Source organism: Ahaetulla prasina, chromosome 1 (genome assembly GCF_028640845.1).
Source record: "Ahaetulla prasina isolate Xishuangbanna chromosome 1, ASM2864084v1, whole genome shotgun sequence".
Taxonomy (NCBI): Eukaryota; Metazoa; Chordata; class Lepidosauria; order Squamata; family Colubridae; genus Ahaetulla; species Ahaetulla prasina.
This window is the reverse complement of record NC_080539.1, coordinates 339,988,491-340,010,938: the sequence shown is the minus strand read 5'-3', so window position 1 is coordinate 340,010,938 and position 22,448 is coordinate 339,988,491. Positions and strand designations below refer to the sequence as shown.

At 38.1% G+C, this 22,448-nt stretch overlaps 1 protein-coding gene across 7 annotated transcripts in view; it reads right to left on the bottom strand.

Annotated features, from left to right (window-relative positions):
• The window catches only part of MARK3 (microtubule affinity regulating kinase 3), a 75,291-nt gene that overhangs the window by 10,896 nt on the left and 41,947 nt on the right, over window positions 1-22,448 (bottom strand). For all 7 annotated transcript variants that reach the window (XM_058162774.1, XM_058162776.1, XM_058162775.1 and 4 more), the window contains 9 exons: window positions 21,881-21,937; window positions 20,680-20,916; window positions 20,443-20,562; window positions 17,883-17,982; window positions 17,564-17,676; window positions 15,347-15,500; window positions 10,756-10,973; window positions 4,023-4,126; window positions 1,126-1,383 (listed from right to left, as the gene is read on the bottom strand). In XM_058162774.1, the coding sequence (XP_058018757.1) occupies window positions 1,126-1,383; window positions 4,023-4,126; window positions 10,756-10,973; window positions 15,347-15,500; window positions 17,564-17,676; window positions 17,883-17,982; window positions 20,443-20,562; window positions 20,680-20,916; window positions 21,881-21,937 (1,361 nt within the window). The remainder of the gene's footprint in view (window positions 1-1,125; window positions 1,384-4,022; window positions 4,127-10,755; window positions 10,974-15,346; window positions 15,501-17,563; window positions 17,677-17,882; window positions 17,983-20,442; window positions 20,563-20,679; window positions 20,917-21,880; window positions 21,938-22,448) is intronic.

Below are 22,448 nucleotides of genomic sequence, written 5' to 3'. Positions count from 1 at the left end.
CCAGAAACCAGATCAGCTGGCCGGTGTGCATGTGCACTCTGGAAACAGGAAGATTCTTCCTGGAGTCTTCCTGGAATCACACATGTGCAATGGGCAGCTGCTTTTCTGGTTTTTGGCACGCTGGCCAATAAACCAGAACCTGGAAGACCAACGGGCCATGGCTCTGCATGCCACTTCCAGCACGTGTGCCATAGGTTCGCCATCACAGCTATATAGCACCTATACTGTCCAATTCATTTGCTTCTGTCTCTACAAGTCTAAAGCATTGAACATTAACATGGTATCTGTAGTTAATTCTTTGTGTCCTGTATGTTGTGCATTTTGAGAAAAGTTCTTATAAAGAATGCTTCTCATTTTCTTGGGATATGCTACTGAGCTTAATCACAATAAAACCACTAAATAGATAAACAGCAAAGAGGCAATGTTTCAAAAACGTTAGCTGAAAAAAAGTTCTGTTGGTAAGATTTCCTATTACAACTTGGCACATGTATTTCCCTTACCTGTCTGCCTCCCAATCTTACTAGGGATTACCTTCAGGCAACACCAATATCACCACATGGTATGTCTCCCTGCCCTGCCATCCCCAAATCTTCTCACACTTTCTCCTCCTACCTCTCTTTAGCGAACAGTATTCTCCTTATTTGGAACTATACAGTTCTATCCTGATCAACTCTTGACTGTGCATGAACCAAAGTATCGGAAATGTGCATGTTTCATTCAGTTCCAACTGATCCAGGCACATGGAACATTTTCTACACTCCTAGTCATTAAAATACGCTGCATTACAGCAGATATTCTATATCATAGTTCATACTGTTTAAAAGGGTCATTTTAATTGGCTTCCACAACTACAGTTCTCTTTGCAGGATGAAAACCTACTGTGCTAGCCATTTTAGGGTAACATTTGTCTGAGAGAAAACGCAGGCAGCTCCTTACAAAGCAATGCTCCTGAACTTTATCTATTTTTTCCATTCTTGTATAGTCAATATTTAACTTTTAAAAATAGTTACAGAAAAAAAATTACTGACACATAAAAATGCCACATGTATATAACTGTAACTGTGCAGTACTGAAAATTCCTGTAGTAATTATAATTTAGTTTGTGATTCTTTAAAAAATACATACCTTCTAGTCAGCTTTGAAGTCAATTTACTGAACAAATTAGTGGAGCCCCTACTTCGTGTCTGTGAAAGTGGTGTTGCCTCATGAGATAAACTAGGTGACGCAGGGGGTCCATTATAGGTGGCAGTGCGCCTTTCTCTAAGCTGACCATGGAAAGTACTACGACTGGCAGTTCCTCTTGGGAATCGGATACGATCGGGTGTTGTTGCACTGCTGATACTGTGAGTTGAAGCAACTGGTGTTCTCTGATCAGGAATGGTACTAAAATAAAGCGAAAGGGACCTTAAACATTTCAACTGTATAACCTCAATCATTTACAAAGCTGTGTTTACAAACAGCATAATATACTACTATAGCATATAGAGGAAGATTTGTAGATTATATTGTAGAAAATATTTTCTATATTGTTATATACTGTACATTTTACAACACAAACATATTGCAAAATGGTAATAAAAATCTGTATATAGAGGGAAAAAAGGTTTTATATGGATTAAAAACAGGCTAAAAAGAATGCAAAGAAAAGTATTAAATGATTTTCAAAGTATTTTTGAAGAAGAAAAATACATTAGACATTTTAATTTAAAATGTTAATTCTAATATTTTCCAAAAGTTGGGTATAATAGAAGGCTAAAAGGATTTTTGTCAGTACTAAAGGAGTAAGGAATACTTAAAATATTGATCAAGAAAATATTATTCCACAAGGCAATTGTAAAATGGTTGGGGGGGGGGTGTCGTTAGACAATGGATGCCAATTAGTTTGATATTAAAGAAATGTTTATTATATTCATCTGAAGTTATCCCTGTTATTCTTTACTAGAGGAAAAAACTGTTTTTACATGCAGAAAAAGGTTAACGTTGACAAGGAATTGTGGTGTCAAAGTCAAACATAGGAATATGTGTTGGGGCAAGCTGTATAAATGAGCATCTCAATCAGCATGTGAGAGAGCTGGACTCAGTCACAGCCAGAAAGAATACAATTAACTAGTGATAAATATGCAAGCTATTGAATTGCAAAAAGCAAGTAAGGAAACAAACAAAAACCCTAACCCTAACCCTAACCCCCCCATATAAATATAGAACAGACCTAAGATTCCTACCATATTTTCCTTATAAAAAACTTTTAAAACATTCTATATGTTTTCAGATTTTAACTAAATGTCCTACACTAACACTTGCTTCTCTAGTCAATTATTTGATAATTTTTATTATTTAGATCTCATATTTAGGCCCATATTAGATAACAGTACATAGCTAAAAGGCAGCAGATTTTTCTGGCATTACCGCTAGGGGAAAAAAAGATTATTTAAAAGTTTTTTAAAATACTAAGCAGGCTTACTATCAATGTGCAGGAAAATAACACCATTTATTACCTTTTGTATAATCAAGAAATATTAGGAAAAAAGTATCTATTATGCCCCTTCAAAAACACATATGACATTTTATTGATTATTTTTGCTTTAAAAAAATAAACACATACACATTCCCCAAAAATGTGCAAAGAGATTCAATCTCTTCGTCTTGGAGATTCAATTTCTCCAAATAGTGATTGCAACATCATAGAGATGTATATCAAATGAAACAGCTCTATCAGCTATTTGGTCATCATTCTAGACTAATGATGGCGAACCTTTTCGGCACCATATACGTAAAAGGGAGCACTTCATGCATGCGCTCATCAGGGCCGTGACCAGGAAGAGGAGCTGCCCAGGGGGCATGCACACCAGATAAGGTATTTCTTCTTTCCAGTGCACGCATGCACCAATGAGAATTCTCCCTGCTTGAGCGTCATCGGTCTCTGGGAAGAGACCTTTGGGACTTCACCTGAAGGAGGAGAGACAGTTCTGCTGGGAGAGACAAGCTGAGAAAGTGGGAGTGGGATCTTGGCATGAATAACCAACTTGGGCTTCTCTGCATGGAACTCTCTCCTCCAGTGGTGAAGTCAAGGGAGACTCTGCCTGGAGACCGATGATGCTGCAGGAGGAATTCCCATTGGTCCTCCTCCTTTTTGGACACTCCCAATTCCAAAGTCTGAGGAAGCCCCATTCCCAGTTTACAGACCAGCTCTTCCGGTTTCCAGCACTGCTGCATGCACAAAGGCAGCTGATTGTCACGTGCGCATGTGCGCCAGAAACCCGTAAGAGGAATGGGCAATACCGCAAATGCCAGGTGACATGGCTCCGCATGCCACTTTTGGCACATGTGCCATAGGTTTGCTATCACCATTCTAGACAATATGCTGAGAGAGAAAGGGAGGATTGCTTGCCATCTGTTTTTACACTTTAGAATTTATGAACCAATATAAATATTAAAATTACGTTCTAAACTTAGGTAGAGATAAAAAAACAACATGTTGTATGATATATTGATACATAATAGAACATGAACTCATATAGAAAGCAATATTCAAATGTTTTGAAAGTTCAGAAGAGACTGAAAACAAATATATGGTGGGGTATAATATGCATGTTAGTCTTCAGAGGTAGACATTTTTGTAAATATATTTTACTGCCTAAAGTAATAATTCTTTTTAACATACGTACAGTAATAAGATATTTTATTTTCAATGATGACAAATCAGGAAACACCGAAGTATATAACCACAAAAAAATAATAATAAAAAAAAATGCAAAACTGCATTCCAAGCACGAAACATTCTAAAGTTCTCAACAATATTCTGTTCTTCCCCTGGAATTTCCCAATCTGGCACAATCCAGGAAGAAAACAGAACATTCTGGGAAACACCAGAACATTCTACGTATGCCTAGGATAGAATTTTGCACATCTCTGTATTGTTTGCTTTTTTCATGCTTATCTTCTTCACTAAAAAGCACGCCCGTACCGATATGCTTCCAATAATCCTGAAATAGTAACCTAAGCCTTCTTGCAGAAACTCTTACCTGCTTTCCTTGCCATTTTGAATTACAGAGTGTCTGTCTGCAGCAGTTCGTTCACTACAAACGTAAGTGTTTCGCCGTGTCATAGCTCCAGGTGTAGTGTTGCTCTAGATAAAGAAAAAACATATTTGTATTGATTGTCTAAGGAAGGGATCATTGCAGAATCTTAGTATAAAATGTAACTTAGATTAAAATACAAATATAATGTCTACTTGTAACATCTGCAAAGAAAGTCTAGTTAAATAGAAAAGAAAGTAAGAACAGAAAGGATTTAGGCAAAAATACTGGACAATACATGATGAAATATGGATGCAAATATACAGAAAGAAAAAATAACCACAAGCCCATTTAAAATATTTTGTTTAGGGATAACAGTACAAAAACAAAAATTAAACAATTATTTTGCCTCTTACTTTCCAAAGAAACAATGTGTTCAAGTCATGAACAGTTTTCCATCAACGAACTTGGAATTATCAGATATTACTGTTTAAAAAGAGATATGCAGCAAATAAACAATGCTTATTGGGCTTATTTATCAGGAATCAACATGCACCCATTGTGACTTAAGAGGAAACAATAATAGCTGGAAAGTTTTGATTTTTCTCCCTCTGAGTAATGCAATTAATTAAGAATGTGGGCCAGAAATGTCATAAGCCATTCCATTATGATTCCCTTTAACTGTTTAAATTTCGAGAAATTTATGAAGTCACAAATGCAATGGCTTTGCAATGATTGTTTTCACTAAGAATTTGCTTAAGCTATACACTAATTAATGTCTAGATAGAATAGAATAGAATAGAATAGAATTTTATTGGCCAAGTATGATTGGACACACAAGGAATTTGTCTTGGTGCATATGCTCTCAGTGTACATAAAAGAAAAGATACGTTCATCAAGGTACAACATTTACAACACAATTGATGATCAATATATCAATATAAATCATAAGGATTGCCAGCAACAAGTTATAGTCATACAGTCATAAGTGGAAAGAGATTGGTGATGGGAACTATGAAACGATTAATAGTAGTGCAGATTCAGTAAATAGTCTGACAGTGTTGATGGAATTATTTGTTTAGCAGAGTGATGGCCTTCGGGAAAAAACTGTTCTTGTGTCTAGTTGTTCTGGTATGCAGTGCTCTATAGCGTCGTTTTGAGGGTAGGGGTTGAAACAGTTTATGTCCAGGATGTGAGGGATCTGTAAATATTTTCACGTCCCTCTTCTTGATTCGTGCAGTATACAGGTCCTCAATGGAAGGCAGGTTGGTAGCAATTGTTTTTTCTGCAGTTCTAATTATCCTCTGAAGTCTGTGTTTTTCTTGTTGGGTTGCAGAACCGAACCAGACAGTTATAGAGGTGCAAATGACAGACTCAATAATTCCTCTGTAGAATTGGATCAGCAGCTCCTTGGGCAGTTTGAGCTTACTGAGTTGGCGCAGAAAGAACATTCTTTGTTGTCCTTTTTTAATGATGTTTTTGATAATAGCTGTCCATTTGAGATCTTGCGATATGATAGAACCTAGAAATTTGAAGGTTTCTACTGTTGATACTGTGTTGTCAAATATTGTGAGAGGTGGAAGTATGGAAGGGTTTCTCCTAAAGTCTACCAATCCTATCTACTATATAATCCTATCTACTATAGGATTTTTAACAGATTACAGAAACTATAATTTCCATTTAGATGTGGGAAGGTTTCTTTTGAATATCATTGTTAAGACAAGGGAAATTAGATGTACAACATAGCATATTGAAAGTATCTATCTATAGTCTTTTTTTATGAGATACTATAGAAGAGAGATTAGCCCACCCAAGGGAAGTGGGTCAAATGGGAAGTGTCGGAATCCCTATGTGGGCACCAAAGGATGAAAGTCAGAACTGCCACCCCCCCCCAAAAAAAAGCTCTTGAATGTTATCTAGTGTCACCCAGGTGAGAGGCTTTAGCAATAAAACAGCTAACTAAACTCTTCAATTATGGATCTGCTTGTTTGCACCTGACAGATGGGTAGCTATGTAAATAGAATAAATCAAATTTTAGAACAGATTGTTTAAATAAGGAAAAACTTCATGACAGTAAGATCTATCGTATGAACCAATCTATGGACTTCTTCTCCAACTCTGGAGGTTTTTCAAGAATTTGGACTACATGATCCTCTTCCAACTCCATAATTGTATGATTGCCTAGCAGGCTTGGATAACCTAAGCAATGCAAAACATTGACACAATACTCAGTATCTTGCATTATGTATTTATTTGAACGATGTTGGTGATTCAAATGAAAAATTTCAAGGCAATTTATAACTGGACAAAGAGGGAGAGAGATGTTTTTGGAAGAATAAGGGAGTTGTAACAGACAACTATTCCATATGGCCCTGTGATAGAAGCTTACTAATTTAATGGATTTCATTTATTATTAGTATTTTTATACAGCTTTCATATAAAAGTTACTAAAATAGATAATGAGAAAAATGCCATGCTGACAACAACAAAACAATCATGATAGCAGCAGAAAACAAAGGCATTTTAAAAGTACAGGTTAAAAAGATGGGTCTTAATTACCATTTTATAATAGTGAATGTTATAAATAACATTTTGTTTGTTGTTTGTTTCATTATTAAGGAAAAATGATAATACTATTCTGTATTTTTCAGCAGCTTAGATCCAAGCATTTTGAAGAATCATCCCAAGTAAAGTCAAGATGAAATAATCTAAATGCACACTAAATGAGCCTGAACTCTTAGTAAAGAAAAGCAAATATGATAATAGCTATAATGGAGACCTGAGGGCATGGCATTCATGATTGGAAGATAGCAACTGAAGAACATAATGTGTTAAAAAAGAACAAAAGTGATGGGACGAGGACTTGCTCGATATGTTAAAAACAGCAATAGCACTTAGACTTATATACCACTTCATAGTGCTTCAGAGTGCTTTACTCTCTAAGCAGTTTACAGAGTCAGCATATTCCCCCCCCCCAAATCTCGGTCCTCGTTTTACCAACTTTGGAAGGATAATAATAATAATAATATTTTAATTTTTATACCGCCCTTCTCCCGAAGGACTCAGGGCGGTGAACAGGCAAAATAAAAACAACCATCAATTACATACAGTAGAATAAAATATTAATTAAAAAACTTCTTTAAATTAGCCCAATCTAAAAATACTTTCAAAATCCCAAAACCTAATTTAAAAATTTAAAACTCTAAAAACAACTAAAATTCTATGCCAGTCCCGCGCGCATAAATAAATAGGTCTTAAGCTCGTGGCGAAAGGTCCGAAGGTCCGGAAGTTGGAGAAGTCCAGGGGGAAGCTCGTTCCATAGGGTAGGAGCCCCCACAGAGAAGGCCCTTCCCCTGGGGGCCACCAGCTGACATTGCTTGGCTGACGGCACCCTAAGGAGTCCCTCTCTGTGAAAGCGCACGGGTCGGTGGGAGGCAAACGGTGGCAGTAGGTGGTCCCGTAAGTAACCCGGTCCTAAGCCATGGAGCGCTTTAAAGGTGGTAACCAACACCTTGAAGTGCACCCGGAAGACCACAGGCAGCCAGTGCAGTCTGTGCAGGAATGGTGTTATATGGGAGCTCTGACCAGCTCCCTCTATTACCCACGCAGCTGCATTCTGGACTAGCTGAAGTCTCTGGGTGCTCTTCAAGGGGAGCCCCATGTAGAGAGCATTGCAGTAGTCCAGGCGAGAGGTAACAAGAGCATGAGTGACTGTGCATAAGGAATCCCGTTCAAGAAAGGGGCGCAACTGGCGGATCAAGTGAACCTGATAAAAAGCTCTCCTGGAGACAGTCGTCAAGTGTTCTTCAAAAGACAACTGTCCATCCAGGAGAACCCCTAAGTTGCGCACCCTCTCCATTGGGGCCAATGACTCGCCCCCGACAGTCAGCCGTGGTTGCAGCTGACTGTACCGGGATGCCGGCATCCACAGCCACTCCGTCTTGGAGGGGTTGATCTTGAGCCTGTTTCTCCCCATCCAGACCCGCACGGCTTCCAGACACTGGGACAGCACTTCGACAGCTTCGTTGGGGTGGCCTGGGGTGGAAAAGTACAGCTGCGTGTCATCAGCGTACAGGTGATAACTCACCCCAAGCCACTGATGATCTCACCCAGCGGCTTCATATAGATGTTGAACAGGAGGGGCGAGAGAATCGACCCCTGTGGCACCCCATACATGAGGCGCCTCATGGTCGACCTCTGCCCCCCTGCCAGCACCGTCTCCGACCGGTCAGAGAGGTAGGAGGAGAACCACCGATAAACGGTGCCTCCCACTCCCAAACTCTCCAACCGGCGCAGCAGGATACCATGGTCGATGGTATCAAAAGCCGCTGAGAGGTCTAATAGGACTAGGGCAGAGGAATAACCCCTATCCCGAGCCCTCCAGAGATCATCAACCAACGCGACCAAAGCTGTCTCTGTGCTGTATCCAGGCCGGAAGCCGGACTGGAATGGGTCTAGATAGACCGTTTCATCCAGGAACTGGGGTAGCTGACATGCCACCACACTCTCTACAACCTTTGCCACAAAGCGAAGGTTGGAGACAGGACGGTAATTACCTAAAATGGCCGGGTCCAGGGAAGGCTTCTTGAGGAGGGGTCTCACCACCATCTCTTTCAAGGCAGGAGGGACAACCCCCTCCAACAAAGAAGCATTAATAATTCCCTGGAGCCAGCCCCGTGTCACCTCCTGTGTGGCCAGCACCAACCAGGAGGGACACGGGTCCAATAAACATGTAGTGGCATTAAGCCTACCAGCAACCTGTCCACCTCCTCAGGAGTCACAGGATCAAACTCATCCCAAACAGTCTCAACAAGACGAGGCTCTGACGACTCACCTGGATCTACCCAATTTTGGTCCAAACCGTCTTGGAGCTGAGCGATTTTATCGTGCAGATACCTACTAAAATCGTCGACTCGACCCTGCAATGGAATGGAAGGCTGAGTCATTCCTGAGCCGGTCCGAATTGAACTCTGGGCAGTGAGGAAGCCTGCAATACTGCATTCTAACCATTCTGTCATCCACTCTTGCTCAAAAAGCCAAACAATCAAATGATACTGTGGAAAGTATCTGAATTAAAATAAGTGGAAGAATGAATAAAAGCAATATTATTGATTACTGCTTGTTAACCAGGGAGAGAATTTAAATGTGGAAGATGTATATGTTAAGGATGTTTTGTGTTCTTAATTATTCTAACTGAATAATTAAGGAAAATTAGGATAATTAGAAGCTGAAGAAGCTTCTTGGATGAGAAGCGAAACGTCTTCAAAGAAAAACCAGAAAGTCCAGTTACATCTTGAAAAAGCACCTTTGGGACAACCATGACCTGGATGACTGAGAATCTTCATAGAAAATTATTCTAACATTGATTGGAAAATAAAATCTGCAAGCATGACCTTTCAAGAATTTTTGACTAATTTTGCTGACAACTTTTTCTTTCGGAAGGTGGAGGAAACTACAAGAAGATCATCTATCCCTGCCTGGGTATTAACAGATGGGCCATTTTTTTTGTTGAGTTATAGGAGAAGCAGGAATACCAGGGAAAAATGACCATGCTAATTCTGTTGTCCTTGATTTTAAGGGATATTCAAGCTGAATAACACCTGAATCTTGTAATTCAAAACAGTGGATCTTAATGAAAACATTGTTCAACTATGTGCTAAATTAAAAAAAAACAAAATGTGTACAGCTACTCACTGAAAATGGTAAAATAATAAGTAAATACAAAGAAAAGGCACAGCTATTCAATTCTTATTTTGACTTGGTTTCTTCAGACAAAATGGTATGCAACTCCCCAAGAATGAAGCTTAAGATGTATCTATGTATGTATGTATATTCTTTTCTGTTCAATTATGTCTGATTCTCAAGGAATGCCTGGATAGCTCCCTTCAGCCTTCTTGGCAGGATTTTTCAGAACTGGTTTGTCACTGCATCCTTAGGTTTTGTGCCTAAGACAGGGCTAGAACTGACAGTGTCCCTAGCCTGAAACCTTAACCACTACACCAAACTAGTTTTCAGTATTACTTTAAATGAGTTTAAGTTTATGGAACTAAATATATTGTAACTCAAGACTGGAAATTTGCTGATGGTCAGACTGATTATGTTTGAGAAAGCCAGAACTGGAAAACAGATCAACCCAGAGAAGGTGCTGATGATTTTGTGAGAACATGACTAGGATGTCCTCACTGGCATAGATCAGATCTCCCGATGATACTAAGCTGTGCATTTTTCCCCATTTCTATTTCATTCACCTCTTTCACCTGTTAAATCTGAAAGCTTACCTGACTCTAAAGCAACAAATTTAATTACTAGAAGCATTTTCAATTTCCACAATCAAAGTTTCAACAAACAAGGTAGTAATTCTCCAACTGTATTTTTGGAAAACTATATCATGTATCTGAAATGGGTCAATGTCCATTTCCCTTACAGAATTCCACATTAATAGCCAGTCCAAAAATAATTAAAAACATTGTGTCATTACCGTAACAATCACTTGGTTCACCCTAAGCTCCAAGTTGACTCAGGAGGAAAAAAACCTAATCAATAGATTCTCACAATCATACCCACATTCAGAATCTATGGTGAGACAGTTCAGAATTAGATACAGCACAGAATAAGCCTGAGATACCATGTTTCTTACTGATAAAAAAATTAATGTGTTTTGCCCAAAATTTACCCCTAATACATAAGGTTGGTTGAAGAATAAGATAGATTTATAATTTAAAGAAAATCCACAACTTACATTGGGTGTAACAGAACTTCTTTTACGCTCAGGTATATCAGCTTTATTTGGATTGCTTGCATTCCCAAGCATAGGGCTAGCAGGAGCAATTCCTTTTCCTCCAGCTGCACTGCTGCTGGACTTCCTTGATGGAATTCCTTCTTCTTTGAGATCATTGTCAGTAGTACTCGTCTGGCTCCTTTTAGGGTATGCTACTACTGGAGGAATAGATGGACCGGCTGAAAAAAGCAACAACATAGAATTGTTATAGAATAGAATAGAATAGAATAGAATTTTATTGGCCAAGTGTGATTGGACACACAAGGAATTTGTCTTGGTGCATATGCTCTCAGTGTACATAAAAGAAAAGATACGTTCATCAAGGTACAACATTTACAACACAATTGATGATAATATATCAATATAAATCATAAGGATTGCCAGCAACAAGTTATATATATATTACAAGTTATATATATATTATGATTGCAAAGTATCCGTGAAAATGTAATACCTAAGAAATAAGCACCTATATTCTAAGAAATATTAAGTGAAGACATTACCAACAATACATCTACTTTTCTTAACTTGCCCACTCTCTAGGGCAGGGGTCCCCAACTTTTGGACCTCAGGGACCACGAAGTTCATAATTTTAAATCCCGCGGACCACTAATACGAATCCAGAGCGCCACTTGCTGAAGCGCCTGGATTCCCAGTGACGGGATGGGGTCCTTCGGGCACTGTCCCTCTTCTCTCTTTCTCCCCCCTCCCCTCTCTCCCCCACTCTTTCTCTCTCATTCTCTCTCCATCCTCTCTCTTTCTCTCTCCCACTCATTCTCTCCTCTCTCTTTCTCTCTCTCCCTCTTTCTCCCCCCCTCATTTTCTCTTTCTCTCATCTCTCTCTCTCTCTCTCTTTCTCTCTCTCTCCCTCTTTCTCCCCACTCTTCTCTCTCATTCTTTCTCTCCCCCACTCCTCTCCCCCACTTTCTCTCATTCTCTCTCATCCACTCTTCTCTCCCCACTCTTTTCTCTTTCCCCACTCTCTCTCCCCCCCACTCCTTCTCCCCCACTCTTTCTCTCTCATTCTCTCTTGCTCTCTCTCCCCCCCCACTCTCTCCCTCATTCTGATTTTCTCTCTCTCTGATTCTATTTTATTCTGTCTCTCTGTGCATCGCTTTCAGAGCCAGGCGGACTGCCCCCCCCCCGGCGACATCCTTGGGGAGAGATTGCCCCCCCCCGGTGACATCCTTGGGGAGGCAGGCAAGCCGGGCGGCGGAGCACCCTTTGAGTTTTTCCTCTGGCTGAGTAAGCAGCCCAGAGACTCCGGGAGAAGGAGGAGGTGGGCAGAAGCGGGAGGGGGTGGCGGAGTGCTCTGGAGAAACAAGGCGCGTCAGGAAGGACCGCTGCCTGCTGTGCCAACGTCGCAAAATTGAGGTGGGGGGGGTCGATAATGCAAGACATCCCCCTTTGGCCCCACCCCTGCACTTCTTCCACGAAGGCGGTGCTCTCTCTCATTCTCTCTTATTCTCTTTGTCTCTCATTCTCTCATTCTGATTCTCTCTGATTCTCTCTCTCTCTCACTCTCTGATTCTCTTTCTCATTCCCTCTCTCTCTCTCATTCTGTCTCTTTTTCTCTATTTCATTTTGTGCGGCATCAGAATTCCGCCTTGGTATATTTGCCCAGCCGGTGGAGCAAAGCAGCCCTCATCTCCTGCTATTGGGACTGGGAGCTGTAAACGGCTTCTGATCAGGGGAGCAGCCAGATTTTGCTCTCCATTGCAGACACCAGATCAGCCCCCTGCAAACTCTCATCTCTCCAAGACCCGGGCTGAAGTTTCTCACGCTGCTTCAGCAAGCGCTCCTCGTGAGACAGGAGCTTGCAGGGGACCAATCTAGCATCTGCAATAGAGAGCAAAATCTGGCTGCTCCCTGGACTAGTCACCATTTACCACTCCGAGTCCCAAGTGGCAGGAGACAAGGGTTGCTTTGCGCCACTGTCTGGGCAAATATACCGAGGCAGAATGCTGATGCTGCGCAAGTGCAAGTAGTGCTTTGCTCCCGCAGCTTCCAGCCATCACAATCGCTGCTTTGGCCTGCTTGTGCCGCAGCTCCTCCACCAGGGTGACTGGCAAAAATATGAAGATTTCTCCCCAGACCATCAAAATTTTCTCATGGACCACTGGTTAGTGACCACTGCTCTAGGGCAATTCTTTTGTTTTCTACTACTGCAGCATTTACACCCAAGTGTAAAACATTAAAGTCATGTGCTAATTCTTGTAAGATTGAAAATAGTTCAATTAAGAACAAGCTTGAAAATGGGTGGCGGGTGTGTATTATCTCTTGCTTTGGAAGTGGTATTATTATGTCCTCCCCCATCTTAAGATGATATCATTTGACTCCTCTGTTTTATACAACTATCAGCCATTCTCCAACTTTTCCTGTTTAGTAAGGTTGTTGCACTACAGGTTCTAGATTCCTGGATGAAATGCACTTGCTGGGCCCTTTCCATCCAAGATTCAAGCCTAGGTGCTGAACAAAAACAGCACTGTCACTCTTGTTGGTGACGTCTACTGGTGCCAGCATTGGAGTAGTGTTCCTGGCACCACTTGATCTTAAAAATTATATTATTCAAGTTTTGAAACCACTGATTTTTTATTATATGCCTATTAATATGCAATCACATATTAAATATGGACAAAGGGTTTTGGTTTTTTTTGTTAATTTTCAAACACTCTTAGATACCTGATTGCATTAGCTCTATTGGAAGAAAAGAAGTAGTAAGCTATGTTTATCTTTTGCAGCGGTTAGCAAGAGCTTCAGAAAGAATTTAATAATTTATGTATTTGTGAAATTTGTACCATTCCTTTTGTTCAAAAGCTCAAAGTAGCATATAGAGTTTTTCCCTTTCTCCACAACAGTCCTTTGTAGTAGGCTGGGAAAATGACTGTCCTACAGCACTTCTATGGCTAAGAGTAGATTAGAGCCTGGGTCTTCCAATGCCAGTACAACATCCTAACTATTACATCACACAAAAAATAATGCAACCTATTTTCCACTTTGTATCCAGGATGACTATTACAGATTTTTCTTTTTGGTGCAAATTAATTTGTCACAGAATCTGCAGCTATTCTCTTTTAAAACAATGAGGATTTATTTATTTATTTAGGTACCACTCATCTCATTCTCAGATGGAGCAAAGCTAAAATGTTATACAGTTAAACATAATTTTGCATTTATGCAGTTGGTAATGGCGGTTATTATAACTTAATCTGCATATATATCATCCCCATGTTCAAAGACACACACAATTTTTGCAACAAAAGAAAATATGCTTTCCTATCTAATCCAAATACATGTACTCTTTTCTTAGTTTAAAAACTTCAACATACCCTTGTCTTCAAAATGAAGTAACTGCTTTTATTACATCATACAGAGCAAATTTGATTGAATTGAATTGAATTGGACTGCAAGGCGAACAAAAAAGTCAGTTCTAGAGGAGATCAACCCTGACTGCTCTTTAGAAGGTCAGATCCTGAAGATGAAACTGAAATACTTTGGCCACCTAATGAGAAAGAAGGACTCACTGGAGAAAAGCCTAATGCTGGGAAAGATTGAGGGCAAAAGAAGGGGACGACAGAGAACGAGGTGGCTGCATGGAGTCACTGAAGCAGTAGGCATGAGTTTAAATGGACTCCAGAGGATGGTAGAGAACAGGAAGGCCTGGAGGAATGTTGTCCATGGGGTCACGATGGGTTGGACACGACTTTGCAACTAACAACAACAAAATAATTAGGTAAAAAATTTTTGGTGGATTTTATTCCGCTAGTTGTTGCTGGTGTGAGGCACTCGGGTATCGAAACTTGGTTGCTGGCTTTCCAGCTGACAAATGCAGCATTTTAACCAATGAGCCACTGCACTACGCCATATATAATTAGAAACTTTGTGAAATAAATGACAGATTCCCCACAGAAGAAAAGGAAACGCGAGTAGGAGTAAACATGAAGTTCTTCATGAAAACAAAAACACAAATGTGCATGCATACACATATACCATCAGACAACAGAACTAGAAGCAAAGGTGTTTTGTGGGAAGAAATCTTGAAAAAAATGTGCTCATTAAACGTATCCATTAGGTAAGAATGTTACTTGATTTTTTTTTCTTATTAAGTAAAATTATATAGTATAAAAATACAGTTTTAAAATTGTGCTGGGGATAATGGAAATAGCAAGAGATAAGCCAATAGACCATATCTAATCAACTCCTATTCTATAATGAAAAGGTATTTGGGTGTAAATATATAGCAATGTGTCCCAATAGGTATTTCATACTGAATGGAAATTCATCAAACATCCCTTTATTAGTTTTTAGAATTTATTTGGCATCAACATTTATAGCCCATTGTCTTGAATAATAGTTAAATCTGCAACCAGAGAAGCTGTGGTACATAATTGGCCTCCAACATTAAATTCAAAACTTTCTGATTAGCCATATACTAAATACTTCATTGTTGGCACAGTCTTTTCTTTTTCTGTGGAGGCAGAGACTCAACCTCTACACCTACGTGTTGGTTTTTTAGAGCAGAAAAGTTCTGAGACAATGAAAAGTCACTCACCGTGGTCGCTGTACCTTCGCTGCTTCTGGCTGGAAGATATACTTCTTTGAACTTTGTGATGTGGAGACTGTCCAGTGCTATTGTTGAGATCACTACTTGGCCTGACTTTAGCAAGAGAAAGGTTGCTGCTAGAGCTTGAGTCACTAGCATCCAACTAAATATAAATAGGGAGGACAAAAGTTAGATCATTAGCAATGTGGATCAGCATTCAATAAGAATATAAAGAAAACTAAGTCTGGTTCGTTGTGGCTGACTTTACACATCATGCTAAATTATAACACGGGGAGGAAGGGGGATTGGATTAGTGTGATGTATGAAGCTAATCATTACAGCTTATTCCACCAAACATAGTTAAAATAATTCAAGATGGGGTAGAAAATGTTCATATTGTAAGAATTTTCTCAATCTTAATACTCCTGAAAAAAACAATCAGACTAAAATTACTATTTGTGATTCTATTCCTAGCTACTGGTTGGGTGTGGTTGGGAAGATCAAAAATGGGGATATGAGTGTTTTGTCTGCCAGAGTTTCCTGCTCCACTTCCTATCTTAAATCTGAAAAAAAAAAGCTGCAAACAGGCCATTTTGGATTCTGATTATACAACTGCAGTGTGGTGGGAGGCTGCAAGCAGCCTTCAGATATTCTACCATAATTCATCCAGCTAAAATTAATTCAGACTGACAAAGTCCAGAATTATCAGTTTTTTCCAAAGCCATCCAGCATTTTAAGATCAGAATCATGAGATTCCCGGTGACATTCTAGAGAAATGAAAGTTGGACTTTGAAGAAGCAGGATGGGAAGAATATTGATAATGTTGGAGAAGACTCCTGAGAATCAGAGACTCATTGAATAAATCAACCCAGTGTTCTCACTTTAGCCACAAATGACCAGGCTCAAATTATCCTACTTTGGATACATTATACAAATGGTGAATATCTGTAGGTTGGGTGCAGGATGAAGGTGAAGGTTCATTCTCCGAGTTTATGGGTTGGCTTCTGAAGGTTTTGTTACCTGGCTAGGTAATCTCTTTAGCGGAGTTTAGGGGTTACCTAGCCTGGTTCACGAAACCTTCAGAAACCAACCCACAAGCTCAGAGAACAAACCTTCAGCTGCATTATACAAATCTCTGAAGAAGGCTCTAATATTAGAAAAGATAAAAGGGAAAAAAACCAGGATGACTACCAGCAAGCTGGATGGATTTAGTTCCAAAGTGATCAGTGTATCACTGAAAGACGTGAAAAACCAGGTTAGAGACAGTTCCTCAAGGAGAAAATCTATTTATGTGGTTGCTAAAAGTCCGCAATGATTTGATGGTGCATAATCAGTAATTTGATTCAACCTTTTCAGCTGCTGTGGTTATTTTCTCTTTCCCTAATTCCAATTAGGAATGAGGGGGGGAAGACAAATTTCATTTAGAAATTTTGGCCACTATAAGAGAAATATAAAATCCCCTAGTGCTTACGCTACTATTGTTATCAGTTGGCAACTGCCAATCAATATTCAGAGCTTATAATACTTATAATAGCACTAAGATGAAGATGGCCACCTAATATCTTTCATCTGCATCTCCCCTGATCACAGATACTCAATGTAAGAGTAAATATTTATTTATCAGTAAATAAGTCTGGTAATTTCTTTCTAGAGCTATTAATTTTATTAATACTGAATTAATACTTTATTAATACTGAAAATGTTTAGGGTGTGTGTGTTTGTGTGTGTCATTTCCTTTTCTCTTCCATTTTATAAAAAGGAAACAAATACATGTAAAATAACAGAAGCATAGAGAGAAAATGTAAAATCTTGCTTAAATGGAAGCACCACTGTTCTATAAGGGATTATTTCCTGATTTCTAGCCTTATGCCTCAACCATAAAACCAAACTGTCTTTCCTAAATTTACTACTTCAAGTGTATTAAGATGCTTGTTATGCAAGTATCTGCAAACTATTATTTGTTTTTATATTCAAGGGTATATAAGCCAATTGAGATATCTTACATCGTAGTTTATTACAATGAGAACAAGCTGCTTCAAGTTTTAAATTCATGTGTCTATTTAAAAAGAATTGCTGCACAATTGATATGGGAATCAACTTGTGCTGCTAAATACTGAACACACACATAGACCACACACACAATATTAATTTTAATGAAATATTAATAAAACAATATGCTTTGTGATTATATTCAGCTTATAATGTTAGTTTGCAAAATTTAGTTACCTCTGATGATTTCCGCCCCAGTAATAAGTATGTAGCAGTGATTTCATCATATTTCATTTTACTGAGAGATTCCTGAATTTCTTCTTGAGAATATCCCATTCCAACCATAATATCTAAAAAAGGAATTTTCAAGTCTGATTAGCATATTATATTAATTATAGATGTATAAGAGAACATTTAACTCAATTTACAGACATATTATGGCAAATATCTTTGTCCTGTATAAATCTGCACATTAAGCAAAGCAGTACCCCATATTACAATGTACATTATTTATTTTATTAATTATTGATGCTTCCTGTCTCAATTCATTGGTTACCTATTCTCTTCTGGTCTGTGATGTCTAATTCTGGTTCCACAAAAGGTTTAAGTTCATCATCCTCATGTCCTGCATTGATCCATCTGTCCTTCATTATTTGCTGCAAATAGGAAGTTTTTATATTTTTTTATATTATTCCAACAGCAACAACCATCTCTAGTAAAGTTCACATCTTAATACTTTAGATTACTGAAGGCAAGTAAGCTTGCTTTATTTGAGAAATAAGCACTGGCACTTGCCTTTCCTTCCAACATTAAAACTATACACGGCAAAATGAATAGTATACATTTTTAAATGTGGCAAAATTATTTTTGCCAAATCTTACTTTCTTATTCTACATACAATGCACCAGATGTAAATTTTAAATTCTAGCAATGGAAAGCTAGAATGATTATCTAAAGAAAGTCCATATTTAGAAGTAGTTCAGGCTATATTGAAATTATCACGATTCTGTGACCTAGCCTTTTTATTACAATCCATAACATTTCCCCTCCCCCCAATATAATTACTTAATCAACTTTTCTTGGACACTTACTGAGGAAAGAAGGACAGTGTGGGATGTTTCTAGTATATAAGTTTACACTGATCCAAAGAGAGAAAGAAATGGTCCCCTCAGAGGAAATAAGGGAAAATATGGTTATCTAAGCAATCTTTGACTTCTTCCTAGGAATAAGATGGGATAGATGCTTGCTGCTAAAACAGACAAGTCTTAATGACTATGTCTGTGTTCATAATACAAATAAAGAAGGAGAAGTATGCTAATAAGAACCCTCTATCATTATATATGGGTAGATGCGGTGGCTCAGTGGCTAAGATGCTGAGCTTGTCGATCAAAAGGTTGGCAGTTCAGCGGTTCGAATCCCTAATGCCACGTAACGGGGTGAACTCCTGTTTCTTGTCCCAGCTTCTGCCAACCTAGCAGTTCGAAAGCACATAAAAAATGCAAGTAGAAAAATAGGGACCACCTTTGGTGGGAAGTTAACAGTTCCACGCGCCTTTGATGTTTAGTCATGCTGGCCACATGACCACCAAGATGTCTTCGGACAGCGCTGGCTCTTTGGCTTTGAAACGGAGATGAGCACCGCCCCCTAGAGTCGGGAATGTCTAGCACATATGTGCGAGGGGAACCTTTACCATATCATTATATAGTAGAGGGTTAAAAAATTGGCTTCAATCAAAGGGAATCACTATAATTTCAGATATGCTATAATCCTTTCCTTAAATATTTCCTATCTGTAACTTTTTCTCTTTTTGCCAATTGCATAATGGCGAATTTATACAAAAGAATAAGGACATTTCTCTCACAAGGAGTCTCAAAAAGTCTGCTGATTCACTGTATCATGTCATGTATGCCTTTTTTCCATTGCTCTGAAACACTAAAGGCTGTATCCAAGGGTACATTTTACCAGACACTGTTTTTACCAACAGCTTAACAATACGATAGTTTGTGGAGGAAATTAGCTTGTTATATTTTTGTTCCTCGATTCTTCAATAGTATGGTATAGTAGTGTGGTGGAGCCAGGTTGTTCCAGCTCACAAGAGCTGATTGTTAAATTTTCTGGAATTTCGTTAGTTGACTGAGAGCAGAGCTAAGCTACTATGCCAAGCATGCAGATCAGCTGTTCAGTGTAGCAATGGCAGCAATGGAACTAGTAGAGCCAGTTGTTAAACGATTACCAGTATACCACTTAATTGGTACTAAGATTCCTTCACATAATATAACTAACATGAAGAATAGTATTTGGGCTGGAGCAATTTGGACAACCAGATGGAGTTGCTTAATGGAGTAGATATTTTCTGAATTTCTACAACCCAGGTTCATTAGACCAAGGAAAAGGCTAACAAAATGTACTCATCAAGATGGTTATTGTTATTTTGAACATATCAGAACTAGTTGTTAAGAAACCAAGGGAAAATTGATTAAAACAAACATCAAAGTTATTTGTGTCCTGCTTGTGGGTTTCTCAGAGACAGACTGCTGGCTACTATTGAAACAAATACTTTAAATAGATCTCCGCTTTGATTCTAAAAACATGTTCACAAATCACTTTAATGTTTGTTTTAAACAAGCGCTTTCTAAGGGAGAAAGAACAACATTGGCATATAAATTATTGTTATAAAGTCATTTGGTTAGATTCAGACTAACAAAGAACATTTCAGGTAGAACACCACCTCTTTAAAATTCAAAAACCTCTTTCAGAAACTAAAAAAACACCAAGGACAGAGTTCACTACTAACAATACAATGATTTCAGTCAACTGCATGGTGCCCCGATTTTCTTAGTACAATATGCAAATAAGGCAGCAACAAGATTTGAGTTTCTCATGTAATGGAGAGGGCATGGGAGGTAAATTAATTATATCTAGTATAAAATATGCTGCATGCATTTTAATATACCCAAGTATGTTTTCTCTTGCTGCAATTGAAAAACAACTTGGGAGATCCAGCAGATGAAAAGTTAGCAAGGAATATAATCTATGCAAAAATGAATGTAAAAATTAGCAAGTCTACTAAATGTGCTACAGTAAAATAAGAGTAAATTTATTGAGTATGCTATTACCTCAAGAGTGCCTCTTTTAGTTGGGTTTAGCACCAGGAAACGTTTTAGCAGGTTTTCACAATCTGTTGACATGTAGAAAGGAATCCTGTATTTTCCTCTTAACACTCTCTCTCTGAGTTCCTTAAATCAGTAGTGATCAAAAAATTACAAAAAGCAGTCAATAAGCTGATATATATGAGAAATGACATAAGAAGTGTCTCCCCTCCCTCATTTTTTAAATATAAATTAGATACATACCTTTAGATTCTGCCCATCAAAAGGTAGAGATCCACTCACAAGAGTATAAAGAATGACACCTAAGCTCCAAACATCTACTTCAGGTCCATCATATTTCTTGCCTTGGAAGAGTTCTGGAGCAGCATAGGGAGGGCTGCCACAAAATGTGTCCAGTTTATTACCAACTGTAAACTCGTTACTAAAACCAAAATCGGCTATTTTAATGTTCATGTCTGCATCAAGTAATAGATTTTCTGCCTAGAGGGGAAAAATGTGATAAGACTTGTGCCACAAAAAATAAACAGCTTTCTCTATTTGTTGGCCTTCAAGTTATAGTTTATGTAATTGGTGTAACAGTTAAAACATTTAATAGATAAACAGCTGAACATTATCTGGCAACTGAAAACAAATAAGGAATGTAAAATATACCCAATTATATGTTATTGCTTTATAAAGATTGATCATCTTTATGAAAAGAAAGCAAAAAGAACTGATTTTTTTCAAAACCTGAAGTTTTATAATGACTTTTTTGAATTAATATTGTTTAGAATTGAGGAAAAAAGGAAAATTAAGGGTTAAACTATTATTCTTTATACCATATGTTTTAGCTGTTAGAAATTAAAATGAAAAAAATAAACAAGAGTTTTAAAGGTGGACATTGAAGAAGGAAAGGAAAGCCAGGAACAGGCTTAAAATCTTGGAACAGCACATGAAGAACTGAAGAAATAAGGGAAATTAATCAAAGATGCTGAAAGCCAAACAAAGATGGAATTATGAGGATATTAAAGTATGTGCAATGTGGAATGTGCTGCTGTTATGGTCTGGAAATAGACCATATCACATTGAGTATGAAAAACTTTTTCCTAGAGACAAGGAGTGATGGAATAAGAAGCATACAGTGTGAGGCTATGTAAAGCTTAAAGTGAGAAGTTAGATGTGTTGCTTCTACTTTTGCCTTTATAACCATCTTGCATTTGTGCAATAGAGCCTTATTTAGTATAAAAACCGTACTTATTTCTATCTATTCACCTAAAACATGTTCAACTTTATTAAAATTCCAGCCAAATATTTGCCTTAATAACATGCCAAGCAATAGTTCATCTTTGTCACAGAATGTAATCCATTATTTTTTCAGACTAAAACAAAAATTAAACGCAAGAGTAAAAAAATATGGACTAAAATGCAAATTATTGTCACATAAAATTCTTTATAGTTCTCTTACCTTGAGATCTCTGTGAACAATATGCTTTTGGTGGCAATACTGTACTGCAGATACTATCTAGATAGAAAACAAGTTCAATGATAAAAACATTGTTTATAGAATCAGATTTTGCAGTCATATATTCTAGCAACTGTGCTTAAAATTAAAAAAAAGTTATAAAGGAAAAATTATAAAGACACATTATGGATGCTAAAGAGTGCAGGTTCAAATATATTTGTCAAAATTAGTAAGAATTATTCAAATAGTAGTATTTACTACAAGACTAAAGGCAAGTCTACTATTTACATTGGCTATTGTTAATTTTTCATTAGCAACCCAATGGATTTTTAAAAAAAATGTTCTAATGGGTCCCAATATGCCCATAAGTATTCTCGAAATAGAATGATGAAGGTTAGTCCTTTGCTCTGTAGCATGTTAGTCCCCATGTTCAAAAATAAAAATCTATTTTTAAAAATGAAGTGAAACTAGGAATCTGGGTGCTAAGAAAGTTATTTTGCAGACTGTAATGGTGATAACATAGTTATACAAAAGTAATTCACTGTAGAGTTCAAAAAAACTGTTTCAATAA